The sequence below is a fragment of the Chaetodon trifascialis genome, chromosome 22 (assembly GCF_039877785.1).
Source record: "Chaetodon trifascialis isolate fChaTrf1 chromosome 22, fChaTrf1.hap1, whole genome shotgun sequence".
Taxonomy (NCBI): domain Eukaryota; kingdom Metazoa; phylum Chordata; class Actinopteri; order Chaetodontiformes; family Chaetodontidae; genus Chaetodon; species Chaetodon trifascialis.
In genome coordinates this window covers 15,729,097-15,756,713 of record NC_092077.1, presented here as the reverse complement: position 1 = coordinate 15,756,713, position 27,617 = coordinate 15,729,097, and the positions used below count along the sequence as shown (strand labels likewise).

Here is a 27,617-nt window from a genome sequence, read left to right as displayed (position 1 = left end):
AGTCCTGGCAGGGCCGCCATTTTTGCAAAGGGAAAAGAGACTGGTTTGAGGGGATCTAATTTCTAAAAGTCGCCGTTGACTAGGGCACAGTTTTAACGGTTTCGAATTAATTTCCAGTCAAATTTGTGTCACCGCGTAGAAGAAGAGGCAAGGGATTTTTCACAGGAAAGGACTCTTTAGAGGACATCTTTAAATACAAACATTTTAAAGCTTTGCTAGGGATCCGCAGTGTGTGGACAGAAGTATTGTTTTGGTTGTGGAAGCTGTGTGGAAAGCGACGGGGGTCTTACCCAGGTCCCCTTATTCGCTATTCAGATCCTCCAGAGTGAACATAAAACGGTAAGTAAACTTCATTAAGTGCTAGTTGTAGGGTGAGCACAAATCCGACCTGGAAGGCTATTGTTGGCTTTAGTTAGCTGGCTAGGCACATCATGCTGATGCTGGCTAACGTAGTATCAGCTGAGGTTAGCTTCCTAGCTAGCTGATCAGCACCGTTAGTTTCAGGGTCTGTGGGTGTTAAGTCCCTTTTCGTTCGTATTTGCATTAATCGAAATTTGAACAACTAACAAGATGACGTAAGTTTCCGATGTAAGTGTCAAGTTGGCAAGCGTAACGCCAAGAGACCACTTGCTAGCTAGCGCATGCTACTAGCTCAAATTAGCCTCAGACCGAACAGGGCTCAGACTTTTCGTTGATCGTGTGGCAATAAACGAGACGTCATACAAAGTTATCGGGTAAATATTAGTTACAGGTCGGAGCTATCACTGTAGCTATTTGCCACATAGTTGAAGCAGCTTCAATACCTAACACACAATACCGTTATGAGTATTGTAAGACGAAAACGCTGCAATTAGATTAATGTATGTCCCATTGCCTAACGTGTAACGTTAAGGTCTTCGCTACAGTATACAAATTCGGTTGACAACATTTCGCATGGACAGCAGCGAACTTGTCCTTAATAATATGACATAATATTATACGCATGTTGCCTCAATATGACCAGCCAGAGAGGGACTCACTTGATGTTTAGTTTGACACAGTGACACTGCGGGCCATGTTGCGCACGGTTTCACCCGTTTTAGTGTAAATAATGTGACCTCCTAATATACCGCTACCCGCTTTATTTTCAACCTCTTGATTGACTTTATATTAGCTAAGGTCCTTGCAACTGCAGCTGTCAGCAAGCCGGTTCTTTATAAAAAATATTGTGTTGCTTGAACAGTGTTTGCAACACTGTCGCTCAGCATGAAAATAGCACATTTAGCGTTAGTTGCAAACTTAAATTTGTCGCGATGGCTCTCATCTTGCTCACCCAGAGCACGGGACATTATTTCCGTTCAGCGAAATTGCATACAATGCCACTGTTCAAAGCCCGAGAACAATGAGCTTTTACATGCATGTAAACAGATATAAAGATGTTTAGTCTGTTATGTCCCAGTCAACTCAAAGCAAGACCAGCTGTTAAAATAGCTTAAATGCCTAGCTACATTGCGCAGTAATCTCATAAGCTATGGAGCTTTTACAGAATCGTGGTTGTGACAAGATGAAATCAAGAATAGATCCAATGTCAAACGAAGAACTGACTACTGCTATTTTGTTATAATCGGACTTTAAATTGTATTCCGCGATCACTCAATTTAGATTCAGGGTGTATTGAGTTCAAATGCTGCAAGCGTGGGGGAGGGGATGTTCCATTTGGGCATCTCGCCCCAGTCATACAATTTTGTAACTCCATCTCGATTGGCAACCTTAGCCACGCTGAACTGTACTGTCGCAATTGGTCGTTTTACCAGAGCTGAAACAAATTACCGTATGCCCGTGCAATCGGCTTTGCCTCAAGCAGTTATCTCTGAACGCTGATACTGTCGCTCTTTCCTGTCTGTGACGAGCCAAGTATTAATCCACTGCTTTGCCGTCGGTGCTAGCTTACTTTGCTAACTTAAATCCACTACGCATTACACCGTTAGCCCCCGCTGGTTATCGCTAGCTTTGTCCGTTACATTCCACGGTTATTTTGGCCTTCATTTACGGACCAAAATGAACAGATATCCCAGGTGTCACCGTGTTAAACGTTGCTTCTTTTGCCCTCTGCCCAACGGTTTAAAACGTCAGATTTAAAGCGGTTCGTGCTCCGGTCGTCCCCCCACTCCAAATGCCATTACATTTAGCCTGCTACATTTCCAGAGGCCATTGCTGGCCATAATTGCTAGCCGATTAGCTTACTGGCTTTGCTTTCGACGAATTCACAAAAAACCTTAATGGTAACAACACAGAGACTGTACCGACAGAGTGATACTTAAGGTAGAGTGTATAAAAGAGGCGATTGAATGCTTTCTTGGGGATTTTCTTCCCGTGGCGAGGCTCCCCTGGCCACACGATTGTCTCGCCGTCCTGAGAAAAGCGCTATGAAAATGGCGACAGCACCAGGGTGTTGTGGTAACATAATAGCAACGTTGTACCCTCCACACCCCTATCGGCAGGACTGACTGCAGCGCCGACATACTCACTGGGAAGCAACTACACAACACATGATTTTTATTTTAGTTGAGGTTAGACATAACACTAACGTCAAATAATCTAGATCGTGCTCTCGATAATACTGCGCTTTTTGGCTTGTCAGAGTAACAATCACTGATGCTGTGGTGCCTATTCCCAAAACGAATAGCTTAGTATCCCTGTAACATGCGTCACGGCTTATGCTATTGCTTGTGTTTCGTGTTGTAATGTGGGATGTTGGGACGTGAGGTTTATTTTGATGGAAAATTAGACATAAGTCGTTGCAACTGCAAAATACTGTAAAACACATTGATATGCTTTTTGGGACACAATTGAGCTTCACAAAGGCACACAAACAACAGCTCTTTTGTCAAGACAGATCTATTGCAGACTTGCTCCTTTGCTCTATACCACCTCCATGAAAGCATCTTTACTAGGTTAACAGTTTGTCTCCCACACCCATAGTTTGCATGCTCTCTTTACTGTTTTCTCCTTCAGCGTGATAAAAATGAACTCAGTATTTCATTTAGGAACATTTGGGTATGAGTTGATTAGTTATGAAGGTAGTAATAAGTACTTTAATTTCAGATTATTTGAATCCATGTTGCATATGAAGGCTAGTTTGGTGCTTGTAGTGAGAAACCATTTGAATATTTAATTTGCAAAAAGTCTGTAAGATAACTCAGCTTTTGCACCTTATATCCGTAGAAAATCAGCTACATTAGACATTAAATACAAGGGGTGTCCCAGTCTGTGTTTTGATCTGATATTTTTATTTTACAAGGTAATAGTAAAACTTATAGTTGCACAGCACATACTTCCAAATACAGTTTATATTAACATTTTAAAAAAGCCTGGATCACATCAGATACCAATCTTGCTGATAAGTGTCATCAAATATTAATATACTAAAAATGAAAATACAGAGGGTATTAAATCAAAGCTAGTATCCAGGATAGTGTTTTCAAGCCTGTGGACTCACAAAGTCCAGGGATGGTGGGGCACAGCTGTCCCCTCCTCTACGTCACCCTGTGGGACAAACTTTGGCACTTTGTTTAGTTCAAATGCCTGTTCATGAATGCTGCCAAGTTGCGTTCATCTCTCTTTCCTCCTGATAATTTTCATGTCAGTTGAGTGAAGAGAGGTGAAATTTCAAAGTTATTGAAGTACATTGAATCTCCAGTATGCTTACATTATAGTTAAAACTATCAACAACATACAGATGATTTACATGTTTGCAAACAGCTGTGGTACCTGTGACAGTATTTGACTAATAGATGTATAGTACAAAGGTGCCTGCTTGTCTAAAGCGTGTGTAATGCAAGACACGGGCCTCAAAGCCCCTGCAACCATGCCATGTGAAATAAGCTTGCAAAAGAGGGTCATTTTCGAATCACTATCATTATTCATATCATAAACATCACTAGGCACTTGAACAGTCTGCATAACTTCTGCCCACAGAGTGTTCATGTTGTCTTAATGAATTTCAGATGCCTGTGTGGACATGGCTCACATAGAAAGTGGCAAAGGGTCTTTTCTTCTGTGGAGGCTTTATTACTACTAGACGAATAAGAAGGCCTTACAGTGCTTAATCAGTCTCTGCTATATAATACATGAAATCCCCTGCCATCTTGTTCTACCTTGAAAAGGAGCAGGGGCCTTTGTCCTGATACTCTCTCCTTTTTCTCTCTGTCTGCATGATATTGGAGCTGACAGTGTTAAATACCTGACTTGCTGTATGTGTGCTTGGTTGCCTTGTGCAGCAAAGTGTGTGTTTGCTCGCTGTGTTGACAGAGATGGTGACGGGAGGTGAGCTGCCACTCCCCCTCTGCCATAGGGACAGAGCACTCTGGCAGGCAGCAGGGAGTCGTAGCAGTCTCAGATGACACACCTTTCCTCTCACCCTAACACCTAGACAGGCTCTCAGATATACATACAATCAAATTGCCACAAGCTGAGCACAGAGCTATTTCATTTTTCAGTGTCCTCAGCAGAGCATGAAAGACAGTAAAGAAAGCAAGCAGGTGCACAGGATGTCTGTTGGTGTATTGACATATTCATAGGGCAGATGAAGGCCACAGCCTCATCAGCCTTCTCTTGACACTCTTCCTATACTTAGTTGGAAGACTTTCCCTTGTTATTGTGCTCTTCCCTGTCTCCAGATAATAAACTCTAATTCCTGAAACAGTAGTACCTCTGTGTAGGTGAAGTGTGTGTCTCTGTTAGATACAGTACACACCTCATCATGTGGGGCTAAGTTGTGTAGTTGTGGCCTTTTCTCCAGTGATTTCACTTGTGTGGTACCCAGACCTTGAGGGACCCAGAGACAAAGCCGCCTGGCTCTGGGGCCCAACACAGTCACATGGTATCCCAGCTGGGAGGAGAAGCCAGGGCTCAGGTGACCTGTTTTTGTGCTGCTAGCTGAGCCGTAACAGATCCCTCTTTAAACTAGCAAGCTGCCTCCCCGACAGGTGACTTTTAGGGCTGGAGCGGTTGAGTCTGCAGCCCTGCTACGCTTCCCCAACCCTCTTCCTGTGTTACAGTAGCATTCATGGGTAGTAGCACAAAGCAAGATGGGCCAGATAAAGTGGGGATGTGCCATCAATATTAGTGATGTAACGGCACTGCGGTCCAGGCGTGAAATTGATCCTCGAACACTGCTGTAATGGGACCTGAGTGGCTCTTACTGTTCTTTTGCCCTGTAGATGCTGAGTAGCCTCTCCCCATTTTCTCCGGACATACATGCGATGCTCACATTTGTAGTCATCTGCACAATGCATTCTCCAATTGCTGTAATATGCTGCATGTGTGCCTGCTTGTTAGTCTCTAATAATAAAGATAGCTCTCCAGGACCAAGAGACAAAATCATATCGGCCTTCATAAGATCAGCCTCACAGATAACGATGCAGCTTGATGTCTGTTAGTTTAATGTAATGTATACCCATCTAATTTACAATTGTTGAAATGAAATAACCCTTGAGCACACAGTGCCTGGCTGTGATACACCGTAAGCAGGAGCAAGAGGGTGATGGAGAGATTATGCCCCGGGGGTTCTCCTGAACAGACATTACTCAGACTACAGGAGGGCTGCCCCAGCTTTGCTGCCAGACCCTGTTCCTACTGACTTTAACTCACTCCCTTCCTGGCAGTTTGTACTGAGCACAGAGGATATTGTTTTGAGTTTTGCTCCCGGGATGCTGCATTCAGCCTATATGTCTCACACATCACATCACATCTTTCTAACACCACAAACCTGTATAAAGTCTCCATTCAGATAAAACCTTCCCATGTGGGGAAGACTGCTGTGATGCACTTTTAAGCAGCAGCTCCATGCTGGCTGTGAAATGGATACGTATTGTAGCCCTGAAAACGTCTTAACTTAACTTGACTTGTTTGTTTCCTCAATCTGTGACACTACTGGCCCTAACTCCCAGGTGGACTGATCTTTACAGTCTGGTGAGGTATTGGCTTGCACTCCTATCGTGGCCACAGAAATTGCTTGTGTAGATGCTCGCATCCACATCCCCTGCTGTATTGATGTATGACTTCACGTTCAGTGCTCGAGTGCAGAGGGAGTGCTGGCAGCCATGGGCACACTGATTTATGAAGGATAGGGCAGATGCAGTGTGTCCCACTGTGGGCACCGTGAAAAAGAGGGCCAGGCCTACATTCCATCTGGGTCACACTTCCTGTGTATATGACTGTATTTGTATGAGTTTGTTTTATCCGTTTGTTTATGAGCTGAGTCATTGCACCCAGCTATGAAGACGGTGTGAAGTCACATCAGCTTGGCAAAGGGGCTGTGGGATTCAGTTGGAATCCCTCATTTTCTCTTGCTCCTCCTACTTATCGAAAAACATAATCTGCTGGGACTTGGCTGCGAAAACAAGAATGAAAACACTTGAACGGTGGTAATAAACTGAGGAGAGAGAGGAAAGCTGTAGCGGCATGGTTCGGTGGTGCGGGTTTTCCCTCACTGACTTCAGTGCGGTTTTGTCTTAAAAGGATAGCTATTCCCCACACAATGACGTGACTGTGTCCCCTCGCTGAGGGAGGGAAGGAGGAGAAAGGAGAGACAGGGTTACACTATGTGCTCCACTCTGCCACCCAGAGTCCACCCAGGTCTAGGCTGTGTAGTGCACTGTCAGACAGACCTCATGTACACCTCCCCCACCCTGCTGCCCTCTGAAGTAGAGGGGTTGTGGATGATTTCTAAAGCTCCCTACAGCGCAAGGAAATGTGCTCGGAGAGCGCATGAAAGGTGAACAGTTTCAGAGGAACAAGACATGCTGCAAAGCTAAACCACTTCCATCCTGTAGCTTGTTCTGCTATTGTCCACTTTCGCTACACGTCTTTCTGCGTCCCTCTTCTGTTCGCCCTCCCCTGTGCATGTTCCCCATTTTCCCCACCCCTCGCTCCTCTCATGTGTTTCCATAACAGCCGTGGATTTGGTCTCTCCCTGCCTCCTTGTAATTAGGAACTGCGTCTGCGACACTCCCCTTCCCCTTCGCTCTGCGTTACTGTCTCAGGTTTATTTAGGAAATGCACAGAGGAGGGAGAGAAATCCGGCTGGGCGGGGTGACTGGACACGGGGGGAGGGGGAGGGCTTTTTTTCCTCCTTTCTTTGGCTGCGTTTCTGCAGCCTGATGGACAACTCTTCTAGAGGAAGTAGGAGGAGCAGGCAGAAGCAGAGGCAGTCACAGCGCAGCTCAGATTTAGTCAGGAATGCTGCTATACTGTACTTGTTTTTCTTTTTTCCACCCGCCTTTTGTCAGTCTTGACCGTGTCTGGCTGCAGCACAGTGCAAGTATGTTTGCACGCAGCACTGAGAACTTCCTTTAAAGAGAGGAATGTTTGAAAGGACAGGGTGAGGGGTTATCTGTCTGTTTGTGTGTGTCTGTGTAGAGGGGGGTATGTGTGTGAACATGAGCTTGTGTGTGCATTCCTTAGTAATGACAGAAGGACTCCCTGGATGAAGAGGAGACAAACCTAGTGGACGATGGGACAGACGGGCTGCTTCAAAGTGAAGCTATTTACCAGTCCTGAAACATACTGGGCCTCTCAGATAATACAAAGGGTGCCAGTGATACAGCCATGCTGTTAAAGCTTGTCAGTGCACACAGAATCAGAGAATTTGGAAGGTGACCTCATCAGTAGCCTAGGCTGACACACCGAGGGGTCTTTTTCCTCCTATTAATTAGGCCTGGGGCTGACAGCTGTCATGTCTGCAAGCCTCTCACCAGTCCTGCTGGCTCAGATGCATTTTGGCAAATTGATACCTGAAAGTATTACTGTTTTGCATACTTAAAAAAAAAACAATTGCCTGTTTCTCCCTATGAACTATGAATTTCCTTGACAGAAGATGTGCTGTCAGATGACAGCCGACCTGGTAATGAAATACAGCTTTCCTGGAGAGTGTGTGCATGTCTGTTCCCGTGCTTGCTTTAGAGGACATGCTTAGGCCAGGATTGGCTGATACCTCATAGGCATGCAGAGACAGGTCTTGGTGTGACAGTGTGTTATTGCTTGCTAAGTGTGTGAAGTATGCCCCTATTCAATACATGGCATATCCCTTGTTTGCAACCCATCTCCCATCTACACCGTGAGCCATGATTTGAGCCTTTGTTTGGCCCGAGTGTGCATGAGCAGGCGGAGGTGTGACCTCCAGCTTATTTTGTCTCGGCATCTGTCCCTCCCACTAATCTCACTTATCAACAGAGCTCAGTGTATCAGGGGCAGTCACACTGACACATATGCTCCCGTCTGGATTCACATCAGCCAGTGTATAATTTATTAGTCCGACCAACCACCCACTTCCGGAGACTACATTCATTGCCTGACGCCTAATGTAGTCAATTATTGATGGCTCGATCTTACAGCGTCTTTTTATGTGTCAGCAGCTAGAGATCTCAATGGTAGCACTCATAAAAATACAAGCTTTCCTATCAATAAAATGCGTAGAAGGGCACTTATATTGTTAAAGATTTTGTGTTTCTTTCATTGGGATGAGTGTGTGTGAGTGCCAAGAATAGAGCAGTCCTCTTCAGTCGAAGGGGGGGAAAAATGGCCTCTGTGTGTTGTTGCGTTTTCCTCCCTCCTTTCATGGCGGCAGGCTGCTGTGTTCTCTTGCTCCCCTTTGTGGGAGCTTTCTTATAGTGCAGCCTTCTGCATTCCTGGCATATAGTGTGTAGAGGTCGCTTTAGCGCAGTTAACAGCAGCAGCTCGGGCTTCACCTTACATTATCGTACCCTCTGTCTTTTCATCAGCTAGTACCTCATTTTGGTAGTGTTGGCAGAGGGAAATTCCTGTCAAACACCGTTCTTGATCTGAAAGTATGAATCATGCATTAACATGTGCTGGAAATACCCTGTTTTCACTATGATTTGTAATCTCGGGTTTGCTAGATACCACAGCCTTGCAAGTGCTTTGTTCTTGGTATGAAAGAAATTACACAGTGTTGAACTGATCATCAGTTTATGCTGGAAATGAAGCTTCTGCACAATACTAACAGATTTTCTTTGTTCCCTTTCTCTTTGTCTTCATCTTCTGTTTTACATGTCCAGGCCTTGTGGATGCACTTAGATGTCTGCAATGACTGCTGTGGCTGGCATGCCTCAGTGTTTTGGACTCCCATTCTCTGGACTCAGTAGGACAAGAACTGATCAGCAGAGAACGTCATGAGCATAGTCATCCCAGTAGGGGTGGACACAGCAGACACCTCATACCTGGACATGGCTGCGGGCTCAGAGTAAGTAACAGCGACAAACACACCAAACGTTCACTGTTCACACCTTTCATGCCCCTTCACCTCATTTCTTTCCCTCATTGCTTATAAACCATCTTCGCCCTTTGTCCTTGCCAGTAGTTCATTCTCAGTTTCGCTCTTTTTTCTTTTTTTTTTATTTCCGCACCTTTCACTTTCTCGCTGCCACTGTTCTCATCTCTCACCCCTCTTCGGTGTTAACCAGAAGCATTTGACACTTTAATTTGATGTAATATGATTTCCCCTGTCCCCCTCTCTTTTGTACATGCCCTCTATAATGGCAAAGGCAGCTCTGTCATCTTTTTCTTAACTTTACGGCATGATTCAGTTCCCTCTTTCCACATAAATCTCCTCTCCCACGTTTTCCAAAGTTACTGTTAATGGGAAGGGAATTTGCAGTCCATGGAAGCAGGGCCCCTCCAGTGTCTGCGCTAATGGACTGCTCAGTCTTGCCATTGAATATACTCAACTCCTGCTCATCGCACAGACAGTCTGTGTTCAGCTATTAACTACATCTGCCCATGTGAAACTGGCAGTACGCCTAGAATGTAGATGTGTGTGTGCCGTCTGTGATCATAACACGAGCTGCGTGAAGCGTGCAGGAGCACACAACACGATTTTCCTTGATCCTTTCCTAACGCTCCAGCTTGATGTTTGTACATGTGTACGCCGCATTGAGTCAGTAAAGCAGAAATGGCGCATGGAGCCATGGCAACAAGCCTCCTATTGGCCCTCCGCTCTGTTTCCTATAGTCTTGTCAAGGGCATCGCCGTGGCTTTTTCTGGTCAAATAAATGAAGCAAGAGGTTCTCGTATGACTAAAGAATAACACACGTCATCACCTCTTGGAGGGGCCCCTGTCCCTTTAAGAGAGAGCCCCCTCCATCCCATCAGAGCTGTTGCCGACAGCTTGTGTTGCCATGGTATCTGCCCCTTGCTCTCCTCCCTCCCCTCCCTCCCCTCTGCACTGCGCAGGGCCTGTTGCCATGGTCACTGGCCTGAGTGACAGGTGGCCCTCACATAGCCACGGCGTCTTAAACAGTCGCAACGCGTCCCCCTGCCCCCCTCCTCCTTTCCACGGAGCCCTGCTGCCACCAGGGGTAGGAGTAAGCCTGGACGCTCTCGCTCGCTCTTTGTCCATCTCCGCTCTGCGTCCGATCGCCTGCTGCAGATTTATTCAAAAGCAGATAACAAGCTTGAAAGGGGGCTTCCACTCGCTGATGCGCAGGTCTCACCCAGACCAGAGGGACGGGCACGCACGCGCACACACACACACACACACACACACACACACACACACACACACACACACACACACACACACCTCTCGAGTGAGTGCGCCAGCCGAATCGTGAATAGCGGGGCTGGCTACTCACCAGCGAAACAGCGTCACGTCCTTTCCACATCCCCCCGAAGTCTGCAGCAGCGTGACCAGCTGTTGGCTGATGCAGCGTGTGTGTCCACAGTCACACACACACGGCCCGGCGTGCGCGCACACGCCGACAGAATACGTAGTGTTGCCATGGCAGCAAGTGGGAGCTCTTCGGGAGTGAAGGCGTTGCCTCTGGCTGTTCAGTGCTGCTCCTTTTCTCTCCTGCTGCTGATCTCTCCTCTCTCCACGCTTGTCCACTCTGCCTCCTCGCCCTCCCTCAGCAGGTGTTTGCATTTTAAATGACATCTGTTCCTTGTTAAATTCTCTTGGCATTTATGGGCTATAAATAGTGCGTTCCTAGCTTAATTTAAACTTCTTGTCCTCCAAAAAGTCTCGTTTTCGTTCCACTGTCTACCTCTCGCTCATCATCTTTTCATGTGCATGGCGCAAGTCTGACTACGACTGACGGCGTGTGTGCAACCCTCCCACTTATGTGTACTCCAACTCTAGTCCCTCCTTTCCACATCCCAGGAATGGAGACATGAATGATACAAACCGTCCGGCTATGCACACATACGTTCAAAACGCTCACTTCCTTCCCGTCGAACAAGCTGACTCACATGTTTGCCGTCTCTCTGTCTTTGACTGTCACTGCCTTTGTGTTGTGTGTCCTTTCTGCATTTGCATCGCTCACCGATTGACTGGTAGGTCAAACCGAGAGAGGAAAAGCCAGATTAGCTCTCGAAACTATTAAAAAAAATCCCCCCTTAACCAGTGAATGATACACACCTCGACTAGGTCTTAAATCCCTGTATTATTAAGTGTAGACTTTGGCCTGGTTAATCATTAATGGGAGAAAGTTTGCGAGCCTACTCCTACTCTGTCAAGTATGATTTTAAATTCTCCCCCTATCTTTTAAGGCAGGCTCTCTGAGCACACTGAGACAAATTCATCCATGTGGCAGTTAATCTGTTGTGCACACACGCACAAAAACGCACACACCTTAGCGTGGGTCCGCCTCCAGACCTCATGCATGCACTTACGTTTTCACTTTGACAGTGAATACTTGAGAGGCAACACACACACAGGAAGTGTTGCACATTGCTTTTACGGCATGCAGCAAGAGCAATAGGGCTGAGAAGGGCTCACACAGGTACTGTATCACCACTTTACCTTGAACTCACTTTTAAAGGGGGCGAGGGAAAGGAAGGAAGGAAGAAAAAGAAGGTACAAAAGGAGAAATGTGTTTATCTTTTTATTTAAAATTCCACGTGTATCATGAATGTTTGCTTGTTCTTTTCACTGTACTGAATGAAATCTGCGGTCAGAGAGTCACAGTAAGCAAAGCTGAACAGTTTTATATCAGCATAAATGCTGCATGCTCTGTTCAGGGTCCCTGTAGTCTTTAAGTCTTTTGTACCCATCTTACTCAGTATACCTGAGAGGCTGTCTAGTATGCTTAGTGAGTTTTTCTTCATGTTTTTTTACCTTGTTTACACAAACTTGTTGGCAGCAGCCCTCATGAAGTTAGTTGGTGTTCGGTATTAGCAGCGAAGCAAACATGCTCATCATCTGTCTTGTACACCAGTGCTCCTTGATGGTGTTTGTATGTCTCTGACCTTGGAGCAGTTTTCTAGAGAGGACTCTGTGTGAAAAGAGGAAGATCAAGTTATGATTTCGCATGATTGAACCATTAATACATGCAGATATCTGATCACACGAATAGCTGCGCACCTTACCTTCGACTCTCGCTTGTCCTGTAGCGCTCGGTCTCTCCACAAATTTCCATCTCTTCCTGTTTTCTTCCCTCTTCAATACCTGACTGTCTTGTCTCATGTGATCTGTTTTGCCAGTTCCACTTCCCTCTTCCTCTAGAGCCACCCCCTCAGCAACTGAAGAAAAGATTAATCATGTCATAATAAGGGTGGGTTGGTCTCAAACGGCCAAACAGGCTGGCTCTCTCCTCAACTTCATTGTAATCACTGGGAAAGTGGATCTACTGGTTTGGTGTGAATAAGCTTGAAGTGTGTGTGTGTGTGTGTGTGTGTGTGTGTGTGTGTGTGTGTGTGTGTGTGTGTGTGTGTGTGTGTGTGTGTGTGTGTGTGTGTGTGTGTGTGTGTGTGTGTGTGTGTGTGTGTGTGTGTGTGTGTGTGTGTGTGTGTGTGTGTGTTGTTTTGTGGAAGTACGAGACAGCGTGTTTGTAATGATTGCCTTCCTTACGGGTTCAGGGGTACGAACGTCATACATTTCTGCTGTTTTTCTGGCTCTCAGGTCTGAGTTTTCCAATCAAGGTGACGTGACAGCAGGCACAGTTCTGCATTTAAAAACTTAGCAAAATGTATTTAAAATATCGAAAGCAAAAGTTGTCACTGTGCAGGAAAATGGCCCATGTCATAGATATATGACATTAACAGATTGTAAGTACTGATCAGCGTGAAAGCAGCATTTTACTGCAGTTGGTCAAAGTGGAACTAGTTTTAACTACTTTAAATAATTATTTAGTTAAGTCTGTGGTTTCCGACCTCGAGGTCGGGTCCCCTCCAAAGGGTCTCTCCTCATATTTGTATTCATTTTTTCTTCATTAATCTTTGCTTTTGTGAAATAACAGATAATCTGACCTCTTTGGTCTTGAACCGTCTTAGAAGTGTAGAGCTTCTCATAGACAGCTGAAATGTGACAAGGGTCCCCAACAGTACACTGCTTTTTTGTAAGGGGTCACGAGCCAGCTGGAATACCACTGGTTTAATCTTTATCATGGTGATTTATAAGCTCATTCTGTGTTTATTTGTGGAAAATTAAAAAAAAAGCACCTAGTCACTATAGCTGAGATAAACCCTGAAATGTGAGTGCAGTAGAAGTACAAAGCAGCATAAAATAGAATTCTCAACTAAAGTACAAGTACCTCGAAATGGTACTTAAGTACTTAGTTACTTCCACCGCTGGGCCTTCTCTTGCCCCTGCCCCCTCAGTGTTACTATATAGCATACATCCATATTCTTGCCACTGTGTCACCAGCCACCCTGCTTCCCTGCTAAGCACACTGACGCACACACACTTCCTCACACTGTTTGAGGCAAACAATTACTCTGTGTAACCTTGTTATCTAAGTTGGTCAGTATGCAGTAATGTGTGCTCTTTGTTTCTGTTGCTGCCCAGCAGACCAGAATCGGTGGAGGCCAGCCCTGTGGTGGTGGAAAAGTCCAGCTACCCACACCAGATCTACAGCAGCAGTTCTCACCATTCCCACAGTTACATTGGGCTGCCTTATGCTGTGAGTACACACACTCTACTTCCTGTCACCCTATTACAAATAACATGTATACCTTGCACCCTCCCTCTCTGTTAATCATTGAGTGCAGCATGACTAGGTCCCATTTAGGCTGAAATTGATCATTGACCTGTGATGGATTAGCTTTGTCTGTTTTTATGATGTAGGAAATGAAAGCAGATTGATCGGCAGAAAATCAATCCGCAGCTATTTTGATTGAAACATTTTAGGTCATTGTTTAAGCAAACAAGCCATTCGATTCCTTCTCAAATGTGAGAATTTGTGCTTTTCTTGTCTTACATTTTAGTTAATATTTTTGGTTTTTGTACTGTCGACATTTGATGATGTCAGATTATTTCTATTTTATGAACAGTTAGTACAGGTTATATTGCTTTGAGCAAGTTTTATTCAGCCTCTCCGTTTCCTCAAAATGTCATTTACCTACACCACATGATCCCTCTCTTCCATCCTTCCATCAGGACCATAACTATGGGGCGCGGCCCCCACCTACACCACCTGCCTCCCCTCCCCCCTCCATGTTGATCCGACAAGGAGAGGGGGGGTTGTTTGTTCCAGGAGGCCAGGACGAAGCATCCCGGGGCACCACGCTCAGCACCTCAGAGGATGGCAGCTATGGGGCTGATATCACCCGTTGCATCTGTGGCTTCACCCACGATGACGGCTACATGATCTGCTGTGACAAGTGCAGGTAACAGCTGGTTACCTCCTCTGTCTTATGATTAAGTAGTTAACGCTCCTGTCCTCAGTTCCTCTTGTGGCTCAAACATATCATCAACATTGAAGCAACTTCAAGCTGTGATTTAGAAACTTGTTGAACTTTTGCTATGATTTTTTTTTAGTGCCTGGCAGCATATAGACTGCATGGGCATCGACAGGCAGAACATTCCTGAGACCTACCTGTGTGAACGCTGCCAACCACGACACCTGGATAGAGAGAGGGCCATCCTGCTGCAGACCAGGAAACGGGAATGTTTGTCTGGTGAGCAAGATAACACAACAGCCCGGAGGATTCATGGAGATTGCCTTATACCTCAATGTTTGAGTTAACCTATGAAAATCTCAACAAAGTTATAGTATATTGACTCAAAGTTGGATAAAATACAGAGAGTAGGTTGTTATTTTGAGCGTGGCATTCCCCCGTGCAAGTTATGAGGTGTTAAATGTTCCTTATGAGAGCCCATAGATAGAGCTTTCATTTCTGTTTTTACTGGCTTCCTTGCTGCAGTAAATGGCCTGCTTGTTAGTGAACAGTGCAGGTTGTAGGCTGTGTTAGGATGCAGCCTCCTCCCCCTGCAGGCCAGGCAAATTTCACTCAGCCTGAGCCGGGGACACACTGACACCTGCTGGACAAGGAGCAAATTAGATTTCTAATCTGTGCTGTAATAGGCCTCAGCTTGCATTAGTGTATCTTGGCTAGCTCTTTTTTTTGCCTGCAGCAGCTTTTTTTGTTGCTTTGGTCAGTCCTCCCTGCTTATAACATTTATATATATTTGTTTGCTCATTCAGATGGGGACACCAGTGCTACAGAGAGTGGAGATGAAGTGCCGCTAGAGCTCTACTCCACCTTCCAACACACGCCTACCACCATCACCCTGACTACTGGGCGCCTTGGCAATAAGCAGGCTGATAAAAAACGCAAGAAGAGTGGCGATAAAGAGCCTCCAGCATCTTCTGCCCGAGCTAAGAAGGTCAGGTTTGACTCATCAATTTGTAAAACCAGTCAAAGCACATATATGTAGTAAATGCTTGAACTTTCAATTAATATTTAAGCTTCAATTTCTTCTCTTCACTGGCAGGCCTTCCGAGAGGGGTCTAGAAAGTCCTCCAGAGTGAAGGTAAACTCAGAGGCAACACACACCCACTGCGTACAGAGTCCTGCAGTTGATTTCTGTTAAAGCTTAAACCATATGTACCAGCAACTGTACTTATGTTTTTTTTCTCAGGGTGCAGCTCCAGAGCAGGAGCCGACAGAGCACCCGTCGCTGTGGGAGAACAAGATCAAGACGTGGATGGAGCGTTACGAGGAGGCCAGCAGCAATCAGTACAGTGAGGACGTCCAGGTCCTGTTGCGTGTTAAAGAGCAAGGCGACGGCAAGAGCCTGGCGTACAACACGCACCCCGCCTCTTTCAAACCCCCTGTGGAGGTGCGAACATGTATACAGGCTGCGCAGTTCAGTCAGATGTCGACACCACTCACCCATAAAATCTCTTGCCATGCATACACATCGTGCCTCGAAACACGTAGTCAGTCTACTGCACTAGCTTTCTCTCTGGGTTTTTGTGTAGTTTAATGTGTGGGCTGTCCACGATCTGTACTCATGTCTGACCGTCTCTCTCTTCCAGAGTCAAGTTCAAAAGAATAAGAAGATCCTCAAGGCAGTGCGAGACTTGGCCCCAGACTCCCTCATCATTGAGTACAGGGGAAAGTTCATGCTTCGACAGCAGTTTGAGGCCAACGGATACTTCTTCAAGAGGTCAGGATGCAAGTCTCACTGGATTTGTTTCTTGTGAATACAAATTGAATATTGCTGCGTTTTATTACGCAGGTCAAACAAATTACCCAATATTAAGTGCTCTGGGAACTTGGGATGGATAGCTATGCAGTGTACTTCATTACATTGTGGCGTTTTTCTGTGAATTATTAACAGTCATGCTTTGACCTCTCATCTTTCCCTTTTTAGGCCATACCCGTTTGTGTTATTTTATTCTAAATTTGACGGACTGGAGATGTGCGTGGACGCTCGCAGCTTTGGCAACGAAGCACGCTTCATCCGTCGCTCCTGCACCCCTAACTCTGAAGTGAGTAAACAGTTAAAAAAGAAGAGCTGGACGAAAAGATCAATCTCGCCCTAATGTGTAGTTATAATATTGCATTGCTCTGGATTCATCCACCGTTAGTCTTGTCTAATGTTTTGCTCAACCTCTCTCAGGTGCGGCACGTCATTGAGGACGGCATGCTGCATTTATACATCTACTCTTTGAGGCCAATCACCAAAGGCACAGAGATCACCATTGGTTTTGATTTTGACTATGGCAGCTGGTGAGTCAGAAGGAGTCACCTCAGTGAAACAGTAGCAGGGAAACATCCTTTTGCTTTCTAACTTCATATTTTGTTTCTGTTTCTTCTTTGTGTTTTCTTTCTCTTCTTCTTATCTGTGTAGTAAATACAAGGTGGACTGTGCGTGTGTGAAGGGGAATCAGGAGTGCCCGGTGCTCAAGCACAACCTAGAGCCCACGGAGAACCTGGGCTCTGGAGGCCGGCGCAGAGGAAGTCGCAAGGACAAGGAGACGGTTCGGGATGACCAGGGCCAGAACCAGAACATGGGTCTGGACGGCGAAGGAAAAAGCAAGAGCGTAGGCGACGGCAAGCAGCGGAAACTCTCTCCTCTCCGCCTCTCCATCTCAAACAACCAGGCAAGATTACACTTCTTTGAGCATCACACTAAGTCTCACCTGTCTTTAACACATTACTGCTCACGTGTTCCATGTTTAGACTGTCTACTATAGCATATTGTTTGTTAATGTACATTTACCCTTGTGGTCCATGCATGTATTTTGGTTTGATCTTTGAAATGTTATGTGCATGAGTTTCCATTGTCATTCTTTGTTACTCTACATCCTCTTTAGTTCCCTCTTTTTCCCATCATCCCTGTACGTGTTCACCTTTGTCCCCTCAACTAATAATTTTATCAGCTTAGTTCAGATTTTACTGTCATTGCACATGACACTTTTGTGCCACTTGCGCTGGCACTTAATACCCTTTTGTGCAGGCGTACATGTTTAACCCAATCAGAGAACGGCTTTCCCTTGGACATGTTAAATTTCGTTTCTAATTCTCCTCTGTTGTCTGTTCCAGTAAAGAGGTTTTCACTTGCCATGCTCAAGCCAAACTGATTTGAACGGGGTTGATTCAGGAGTTTGAACTCAGAAAGGAGGAGTTTGAAAATTTGGTGCTTGATCATTCATATATCACAGTGAAACTGTGGGTTAGACATCCAGAAAAGCGTAAAAGCGTTCTTGCAGTCGTGTCACAGCTGTAAGGAATAAAAGTGACATGAGACGTCCCAACAAGGAGATAAAGTCATTGCTGTTACAGTGATATGCTCACACTGAAGGCAGGGCACAGTTTGTCAGCTGCTACACTGTTGATTTTGTATGAGGATGCTGGCACAGCTTGGAGTGGAACAGTTTACAATGAGGTACAAGCACAGATTCACACGACACCAGGGCCTGTGTTAAGACGGAAGAGAATTTCTGAACAGTTGCATATCCTGCACAGACTAAAAACATACCGAGTTACAGCCCTCGTATGTTTCAGGTTACTCCCCCTGCCCCTCCCTCTCTCCCTCACCTCCCCTCTCCTCCACTCTTACCTGTCTCCCTCTAGTCTGTAGCCAGACTGACTGATCAGCCATGATAAAGCGCCATACCCGGCTCTCCCCTCCTCTTACAGGATCCTGAGTTATATGAGGATCTAGAAGACAAAACCTCCGTTAGCAATGAAGTAGAGATGGAGTCAGAGGAGCAGATTGCAGAGAGGAGGAGGAAGATGGTAAGTGTGCCAAGCTAGGGGGCTACATTTTTATTTTTTTCATGCCTTTGGCCATGCAGCCACCCAGCAGAAAGAGCGAAAACAAACACAAACTGTCGCTCTGGGTGTGGACTTTTTATCTGCTCAGGGTGCTGTGGCTTGGATAGGAGCAACTGTCCTCTACCTCCCTTCCATGAAATGACCCTCCTCTTCATCACGCATCTGCTGCTTGTGCTCCCACCACTGTCAATGCCCCTGCTGCTGTTTTGCTCCTCTTCATTTTTTTTCTTCCTCATTCAGCTTCGACTTCCCTCTTATTCACATTACTGATGCTTTGTGCTTGTCTGTCATTATGCAGTTCCATATATTTTCCTAATTTGTTGCCTTATTTTCTCTCCAGCATGAGACAGTTAATAGGCCTCCAGTGCCACATGCCTGATAAGAACACCGACTCCTGTCAATGGGAACAAACCAGTATATTGCATCTTCATGCAAGCCGAAACTGTCCCTCAGTGTATATTTTAGTTTGAGTATAGCTCTCCTCTCACCTTCATCGTGGCCAAGAGTTTGAAATGGCCAATTACCGGTTCAACCACTCTTTTCCCTGCCAAATGGCCTTATGTCCCTGAGAGATGGGATCAAACACACATACACACAGGCGAGCATTGTACACTACACACCGGCACACACACACACACGGGCACTGTGGAAATTACCCCGCAGTCAGCTTCATTTCACACGGTGGACCCAGGGTGCAAAGTGCTGACTCATCTTTGGCCAACATACGGCTCTGCTAATTGGCCAGAAAGGGATAGATAGTTGAAGAGAGGGAGGGGGAGGCAGATAGGGGGAGAGGAGGGGCTGCAGAGGATAGAGCCTTGTTGCCAGGGCCATATTGACTTTGGGAGATCCAATAGGCTGCTTTCTATGGAATGTGGCCCAGGAGAGAGCTTCCCTGCTGGAGCAAAGAAGCGTGCATTCACAAACTGATGGCCACAAGTGTAGTAGATGCATGTGGGTGTTGTAAATCCACACCACAGCAAAGGTGCGGGGGAGATAACGTCTGTGTGTGGGCATGATATCCTGCCCACTTAAATAATGGACCCTACTGTTTGAACAGGCAAACTGGCTTTTTGTGTAATGTCCCCCAGCTGAGTGTTTGCCTGTATAGACTACATTTTGGGTTACTTGTGGCATTTTGCGCCTGAAGGCTGTGTTCTGTCTTTTACCTGAGAGAGAGAAACTTCCCCTGAGAGACAATCCAGCGGTATTAATGTCCATCCATTCGCTATCATGCCACTAGGTCGAGGAGGTGGGAGTCAAACCCAGCTGACAGGGTACACCCTGCTCAAGTAGTCAATAACGGCTCTGTAACAGAGACAAGCAACGTTCACATCTATAAGCAATTTCGAGTTGCCGGTTAGGTGAGGAAAGTAGTTTTGCCCCATTTGCACATGTATGTTTAGTTTGTTTTGTTTTTTTACCCTGAACTTAATTCAGAAATGGTGCTCAGGAAATGTTCCGTCTGCCGTTGTATTCTCCGTCATTTCATCTCGTCTTCTGATTGGTTGGTTCGTAGACGTGGGTTGTGGCAGTAGTCATATTGTGAGAATTTGGTCGCAGACTCACCAAAGCTCCGTATCCGTCATCAGTGGACGTGTCTCACAGTGCGTTCTCGGACCAACATTTCATATTAAAAGTTCAAAAATTTTAGCATATTTCCTTCATGACTTTGTCACAGACAGCCCCAAATCGCACAGTTTAAAGAAACTTTAACAAACTTTTGATTAAAAACTCAGAGGGGTCATCATGACGAGGTTAAGGTGTGAAAACATCAGATATTTGAGAAAATACCCCTAACCTGCATATCATTAGGAATAACTTACCTCAGTTTTTGGCAGTTTGGTGGTGTCATTAGTGCATTCCTGAAGAACCCCATAGTGCCTGACGGAGGCCTTCTTTTGTAACAGCAGAAGATCAGGCAGTCAGTGTTTTAGCTCTGTCCAGTGTTTTGTGAAGCTTTGTTAAGGGGGGACGTGTCTCTTCTAAACTGGGCTGTCTCTTTATTGAACATTCAGGCCAGCCCAGTGGAGCAGTCCCATCTCCCTGTCGGGGCAGCTTCCAGCTGGAAGGGACTGAAACACAAGGAGGTAAACTTGACCCATACATAGCCAACCCTACTCCACCCATCTACCAGCCTCACCACCCCCAAATTTCCCAGAGGTGACTGACTTACAAGCGTACTAACTGCCCCCGTCTTCACAGACACCTGTCTTCAGCCTGACCTATGCGGCAGTGTGTCTGTTGTTTCACTATGTTTCGTGGTATGAATGTCTTTTCAAAGTGGTGTTCTGACCATAGGTGGAGCTCTTTGGGTTTTTTTGTTTTTTTAATTTGGTGGAGGTAGACCTGAGGAAATATGCACACAGGAACACATAAAATGCTTTTACAACCTCCTGGTTTGTCAGGGTTTAATTGGAAAGAGGTAGAAAATGCTACATAAACGCAGTCCGTTTACACGACACATTTTTCCTGTTGCTCCTGTCTGACCTTTTCTCCTTTTTGTTTTGTCTAATTATGAAAGCGAGGGGTCACTTTCACACCTTTCTCTCCACTCGGCACTTTGCACTCATCTAGATCAGCTTTTGCTGTGAAGCACACTTTAATCCGTTGTATCGCTGCTTCTGGAGCTCTGTGGGAGGATAGTAGTCCATGGATTAATGCTTCTGCTCCCTCTTCCTCTTCATCACCCTCCTCCAAACCCCACTTTTGTCCTTCTGCAGACACGAGAAGAGAGAAAGATGGAGGCCATCCTGCAAGCCTTTGCCCGCATGGAGAAGAGAGAGAAACGCAGGGAGCAGGCTCTGGAAAGAATCGGTAGCATCAAATCGGACGTTGGGGGCCGCAGTGACATCAAGGAGGAGCCTCCGGCCACACCAGAGACAGCAGATTCTCCAGCTGTCATGCAGGTGAGATCACTGATATAAAAAACCTGGACTGGACTGCAGAAGTCTGCTACCTTTTCAAGCTATGTTGTGTTCTAGCCTCCAAAAAACAGAGTGTGTTCACATAGAATCTTTCTTTAAAACACTGCGTATGAGCGATAACTGGCCAGATCAACAAAAAAACACTGATCAGATTTGGAACAAATTGATGTATGTTTAAATACTCTACTGTCATTCTCATAGCCACTTCTGGAGGTAAAAGAGGAGCCAGGATTAAAGCCGGCCAAGGTCAAAGGCTCGAGAAACAGGAAAAGTTTCTCAAGGAACCGCACGCACATTGGCCAACAGCGCCGGCGAGCTCGCACCATCAGCGCCTGCTCTGACTTACCCCCGGGCTCTCCAATTGAGTCTGTGGAGCCCCTCACCAATGAATCCCCCGAAGGAGAGACACCCACTGCACCGGAGCCAGAGGCAATCTCTTCCCAAGCACCGGACACCAGCCCTCCCCACAGCAGCTCACCTGCACCTGACAGAAACCGCACCGGGAGCAAGAACTTCAAAACTAAAAAGGTACAGTCGGCTCTCTTCCTGCATGGGCAACAGCAGTGTCACCATTACTGAGCAACAATAGTTTGATTAATCATGTCAAAATCTTTTCAACAGCACTTTGTGAGTGAGTGGGTGGGAGAGAAGCAGCAGGACCGTGTTGCAGTACGAACCCCAGAGCCGGCCCCAGAGAGGCCACTGAGAATAAGCAGTGACCCTGAAGTACTCGCCACACAGCTCAACGCCCTACCTGGCATGGCCTGCTCTCCACAGGTCTACAGCACGCCCAAACACTACGTCCGCTTCTCGTCCCCTTTCCTGGCAAACCGCAGCCCCACAACTCCTGGAGTCCCCACTGGGAGACGGCGGTCCAGAGAGCTGCCAGAAATGCCTCCAACCACCGGCTCCTGCAAGAAGGTACGGAGTCCTGCTTTAGAAATATTCCTGTTGGCTTTGATACTTGTGGAAAAAACGTCCATCCAGCCAGTTTTGGAAAATGATGTGGATCTGTCCTTAGATTAGAAATTATTAAGCTCTCCCAATTGACATTGCCTTTCCATCCATCATTCACTTTGACTGCAGGAAACATTTTCCAGTATGTTAAACTCATTTGATTGCCTCTCAGATTTCCTCCAGCCATGAAGGAAATTTCACTCGTATCAAAAGAGACGAGGCTGTCAGTCGCTGCGTCCATTCTTGATCTGCTGATCCTCTCCTCTTTCTTACAGCGATGGTTGAAGCAGGCTTTAGAGGAGGAGGGCTCCACCAGCCCAGCCAGACGACCGAGCCTCCTCATGCCCTGTGAGGGTCCTCTCAGCCCCGCCATTAATGGAGACTCTGACAGCCCTCTACCCTACAATGGCACCTGCTCGCTACCAGGTAGGTCCTTGTGAGAGCTGTGCAGCCGACACTCTGGTGGCAACATTAATTAACCTGTGTGATCGCTCATACTTCAAAATAAGAACATAGTTCTGCATCAGCTTGTACCATTAATTACATCAACATTACAAGCGCAAAGCTGTATTGAATTTTCAGCTCGCGCACGCTCTGTATTCTTTCTTCCAGAGTTGCCCACACCTTTGAAAAAGCGGCGGTTGAGTCCGTTAGATGCCTGTATGTCCGAGAGCTCGACACCCTACGGCTCCCCTTGTGCCACGCCCACCAGGGCAGACCAATCGGAGACACCCTCAACCCCCATCTTACTGGCGACCCCACCGCGTCCCAGAATGGAGGAGCCCAGTACAGAGCCCCTGCCCAGCACCCCAACACAGACACTTAACGCCCCTCTAGAGGTAAGGCTGTCAATGTGGAAACCTCTTTGACCCTGACATTTGTTTACATGAGAAAAAGAGCTGGAATGACTCAGTCTGCTCTTTGTTCCACAGAGCGATTCTTCAGTGGAAAGCTCCCCAGAGGTCAGCCGGAAACCCAGTATACAAGAGGTGAGTGAAGGAAATATTTGTGCTCTGTCTCAAGTCAAGGCAAAGTGATTTGCCTCCTGATCTTGTTGTGAAAATGGTGTAGAGTTTTACATGTAAAATGCCTTTATTAAGACGTTCCCGACAATGATTCCTCTCTCCTTTCCCAGGCCGATCGTCCTCCTTCGTTGGTCTCCTCTCCCTGTGTCAGAGCTCCCAGTTCAGACGTACTCCCGACAGAAGCCAAGGTGTCTGTTCCTGAGAGTCCACAGCCTCTAGCTGCTGAGTCTGTGGACTGTGGAGAGGACAGAGCTGATGGTGGGGTCGTAGAAGGCAGTAGTGAGGCTTCCTCATCAGCAGAAACGTGTGCTTCCTCCTTTCCTGGCTGGATAAAAAGCCCGGACAGAGGCCCGACTGGACCAGCTGGCCTGAACTTCTCTCCAGTCAACTCAAACTTAAGGGACCTCACCCCCTCACACACCCTGGAGCCTCTGGTAGCTCCCTTCAGACCTGAAGCCGCAGCTGGAGCTGCAGCGGGGACAACAGCGGGGACGGGCTCATTGGTTGGCTCTCAGGCGCCCTTCAGTGAAAGCCAGGGGCAGCTCTTTTACCCCTGCTCTGAGGATGGAGGTTCACTGGGCTTCTCACGCTCTCTGAACGGGGATGGCAGTGGTGAGGGAGGAGGGTCATCGCAGAACCCCCCACAGAAGAAGAAGGTGAGGGAGTAGTGCTTCTAGCATTTGATGACTTGCTCGGCTGCCTTTTGCCTCTTAATCTTTGGATCTGTGTACAAGTACAGCTGGTTAGGACAAAATATGGTGCACATTGGGAACAGAATGTCAGAGGAGAGTGTGCAGTAATATAAGTGAGATAAATGAGAAGATGAAGATTTATGTTTGCCCATAATCTGTTGCATCCGCTCTTCACCACGTGGATTTAATGATCTCTAGAGATGCATTGACTCAAGCTGCTCTTTGTGTCAGGAACCGTCCGAATGCTGCCCTCTGCTGGTTCAACATGAGACATGCCGTCTGGCCATGAATAACAATTTTGCTTCTGTTTCTGCTTCTTTCCAGGTTTCCCTGCTGGAATACAGGAAACGTCAGCGTGAAGCTCGTCGCAGCGGCTCCAAGACCGAGTGCAGCTCTCCTGTTTCCACCGTGCCACCTCTGACTGTGGACGCCTTCCCTGTCGCGCTCGAGACGACCAGTGAACCTCTTCTACCCCCTGCTCCCGCAGCGCTCTGCAACACCAACACCACCGTGGTAAAAGAGCCCCAGACAAGTGAGGAGGCTGAGATGCCCGGAGAGAAAGGGGAGAAGGAAGGAGGAGAAGGACAGTGGTATGTACCACTGAAGCTACTATTTACTGAAAACACTAAGGACAGCATATTCATTTTAGTTTCATGTAGTGTATTTTTATTCTGCACCATGTGTCTCTTATTCACTGTATCAGTCTAGGTATTAGATTGTGATAGGTTAATGTTTTTAATGTTTCTTTTTAGGACGTCGTCCACCTCTGTCGAGCAGGCCCGGGAACGCAGCTACCACAGAGCTCTGCTGCTCAGCAAAGACAAAGACACGGGTGAGAATGATTGACAGTGACTCATCATGTCCATTAAAGAAATAGTTCAACAGTTTGGGGGAAAAATGCTTATTCATTGTCTTACTGAGAGAGAGAGAGAGAGAGAGAGAGAGAGAGAGAGAGAGAGATGAGAATCGCCTCTACTCTGAATTCTGTCCATTCAAGATAAAGCTGCAGCTGGGAAACAGTTCGCTTAGCATAACTTAGCTTAAAGACTGGAAGCAGACTCAGGAGGCGGACAAACAACCACAAGGTGATAATTCAAGTTTCTCTTTTAGATGGTGAGACAGAAGGTGGAGATACACCTGCACTGAGAGATTGTCCATCTCCAAGTCTTCAAAAGACCCCAACCCACACAGTAAGTCAGCATTACCCGCATGAAGGAGATCTGACTCATCTCCCCTCGTTGCCATCAAGTGTAGAACTTCTCCTCTGTCTCCCCTCGCAGCCCTGCTCTCCTGGTCGGCCAGCGAAGGAGGACGACGGCGACAGTCAGCCTCGGACGCCAAATCCGACCAGCCAGCAACCGAGCAAGCCTGCGGGACCCAAGGCTGCACCTCTGACCCCCACAAAGCTGCATCCCACCCCGTTACCCTCCTCTCCTGTCCACTACCCCGGACCTTCCCTCCTTCACTCCCCCAAGCCTCAGCCTCAGGGTTCTCCCTACCGCAGCCAGAGGGCGCTGTTCTCCACACAGCCTCAAACCCAAACCCAGCCCCAGGCTCAGACTGGCCCCGCTCCTTTCCCCCAGTATAACACACAGAGTGCTCCACCACCACCTCCCCCTCCTCCACCAGCACCACCGGCCTCCACGGCATATTTTCCCAGCCAGAGCCCCTCGCCTGCTGGACCTTTCCCCGGGTTTAAACCGGCCATCACACCCCCTTACCCACCAGGTTCTCAGCCCCTGATGCAGACTCTTCCACACAGCGTGCACTATCAGAGCTCGGCTGCTCCTCCGCCGCCTCCTCCTCCACCCCCACACCCGATGCCTGGCCCCACCCTGCTGCACGTCAACCTGCAGCCTCCTCCCATCCAGCAGCACCAGCTCATGCTGACCTCTGCCCCTCCTCCACCTCCTCCCCCACAGGGCCAGACCTCCCAGCAGCAGCAGCAGCCTCCTACCGGCAGCACCCTGCTGTCACTCACCCCTCCTCCACCTCCCCCTCCGCCTCCCCCCGCCCCCTCGACCAACGCCCCGATGCAGGCCCACCACTTTCAGAACTTAGGGAGTTTTCAACCGGCGTTGCTGCACCCGGGTGCCACCGCCAACCCCTCAGTACCCCCATCCACGTACCCCCCGCCCCTTCAGCAGACCGGACTGCCTCCACCTCCCCCTCCTCCTCCCCAACAGACTCAGCAAGGCCAGGCCCAGGCCGCCGCTTCCCAGATGCCTTCTGGGACTCGTGGAGCTCCTGCGTCCTCGACCCCCTTCCACAGCTCGGGGTACCTGAGCACAGGGTGGCACTGACGGCCCCCAGCCGTCGGCCCCCAGCAGCCTCTGAGAACTCAGCCTGAGAGGGGCGTGTATCATACTCTGTAGATATGTTTTCTATGTACCTGAACACATGGCCAGTGGAAAAACAGCTGATTGTGGGATAAAAGGATACTTTTTAAAAAAAAAACAGGACAGAAAAATTTTAGAAAAAAGGAAAGTGAAATAATCTTCAAGACAAACTGTGTGAAATGAAGATGGACGATCCCGCGGTGCTCATAGCCCTCTCTCTCTGGCCTCCTTTTGTTTTTATATATCCTTCCTGTGATGAGAGGAAAGCTCTCTGTTCTGTGTCTTGTTTGGACTCCCGTTGTAACGCCCCGCACTTTGTTTATCGATGGACATTCCAGCCTATAACCCCCCTCCCCCTTCCTCCTCCTCTTCCTCCTCCTCTGTCAGTTATTCCTTTTACTTCCTCCTCTCTCTCTCGTCTGTTGTCGGCTCTCTACACCATTTATTTGTTTTAATCTAGTGGCTCATTATAGCAAAGAGAAAGCTTTTTGTATAGAGAAAAAAAAACACAATTATTTTTTTTATTCCTCTGTCTAACAACAAATATCTGTTCACCGCTGCAGATTCAGAAAAGACCCGTTTCTGGGAACCTGCCTCACCGCCCTGGGAGGCTGCACTCGTGTGTGTGTGTATGTGTGCGTGCGTGTGTGTGTGTGCGTGTTAGGGTGTGAAGGAGTATGGCTGCTTCGAGCAAGAAAGTGTGTGTGAGATTTTGTGTAATGAGTGCTTGTAATCTTCAGAGGTAGGCAGAGTGGTCTTGCCCACAGGTAGGACGTTAGCGGTTTATTTTTGAATATCAATGGTTATTTGTAGAAAGTGTAATTTAATGTATAGGTGGTTACTCCAGCTTTCACCAGGAACAGGTTGTAAATATTCGCTTCTTTTCTTTTCTATGCTTGTACAATTCGCTCCCATCCCATTTTGAAATATGGTTGTACATATGAACGCTCTTCTTGGCAAAGCTGAATGTTTTTGTGACTGTAGCATTACTTTTATTTTATTTTTTTCCCCCTCTGGACTCTTCAACTTTTGTCTTTTTTATTATTTGTGTGTGTGAGTGTATGTTTGTGTGGAGGGGAGAGACTCACAGACACTGCACTGGTTGGCTATTTTCATGGTTCATTATAATAAATCACTGTAATGACAGTTTTATACAACTTGTCGTGA

At 47.0% G+C, this 27,617-nt stretch overlaps 1 protein-coding gene across 2 annotated transcripts; it reads left to right on the top strand.

Moving 5' to 3' along the window:
• On the top strand, positions 1–27,617 carry kmt2e (lysine (K)-specific methyltransferase 2E). 2 transcript variants are annotated; one of them, XM_070992334.1, is made up of 25 exons: positions 1–339; positions 9,060–9,244; positions 13,790–13,901; positions 14,378–14,607; positions 14,759–14,898; positions 15,426–15,607; positions 15,716–15,754; positions 15,863–16,063; positions 16,263–16,393; positions 16,601–16,718; positions 16,850–16,959; positions 17,081–17,333; positions 18,373–18,471; positions 20,529–20,600; positions 21,234–21,419; positions 21,639–21,965; positions 22,059–22,358; positions 22,670–22,820; positions 23,007–23,233; positions 23,327–23,383; positions 23,530–24,075; positions 24,436–24,701; positions 24,864–24,943; positions 25,222–25,301; positions 25,392–27,617. In XM_070992334.1, the coding sequence occupies exons 2-25, from the start codon at positions 9,174–9,176 to the stop codon at positions 26,412–26,414; spliced, it is 5,001 nt and encodes a 1,666-aa protein (XP_070848435.1). In that variant the 5' UTR covers positions 1–339; positions 9,060–9,173; the 3' UTR covers positions 26,415–27,617. The 2 variants fall into 2 exon arrangements, with proteins under 2 accessions (XP_070848435.1, XP_070848436.1); XM_070992335.1 differs by lacking the exon at positions 20,529–20,600 and having other exon boundaries at positions 25,392–27,610.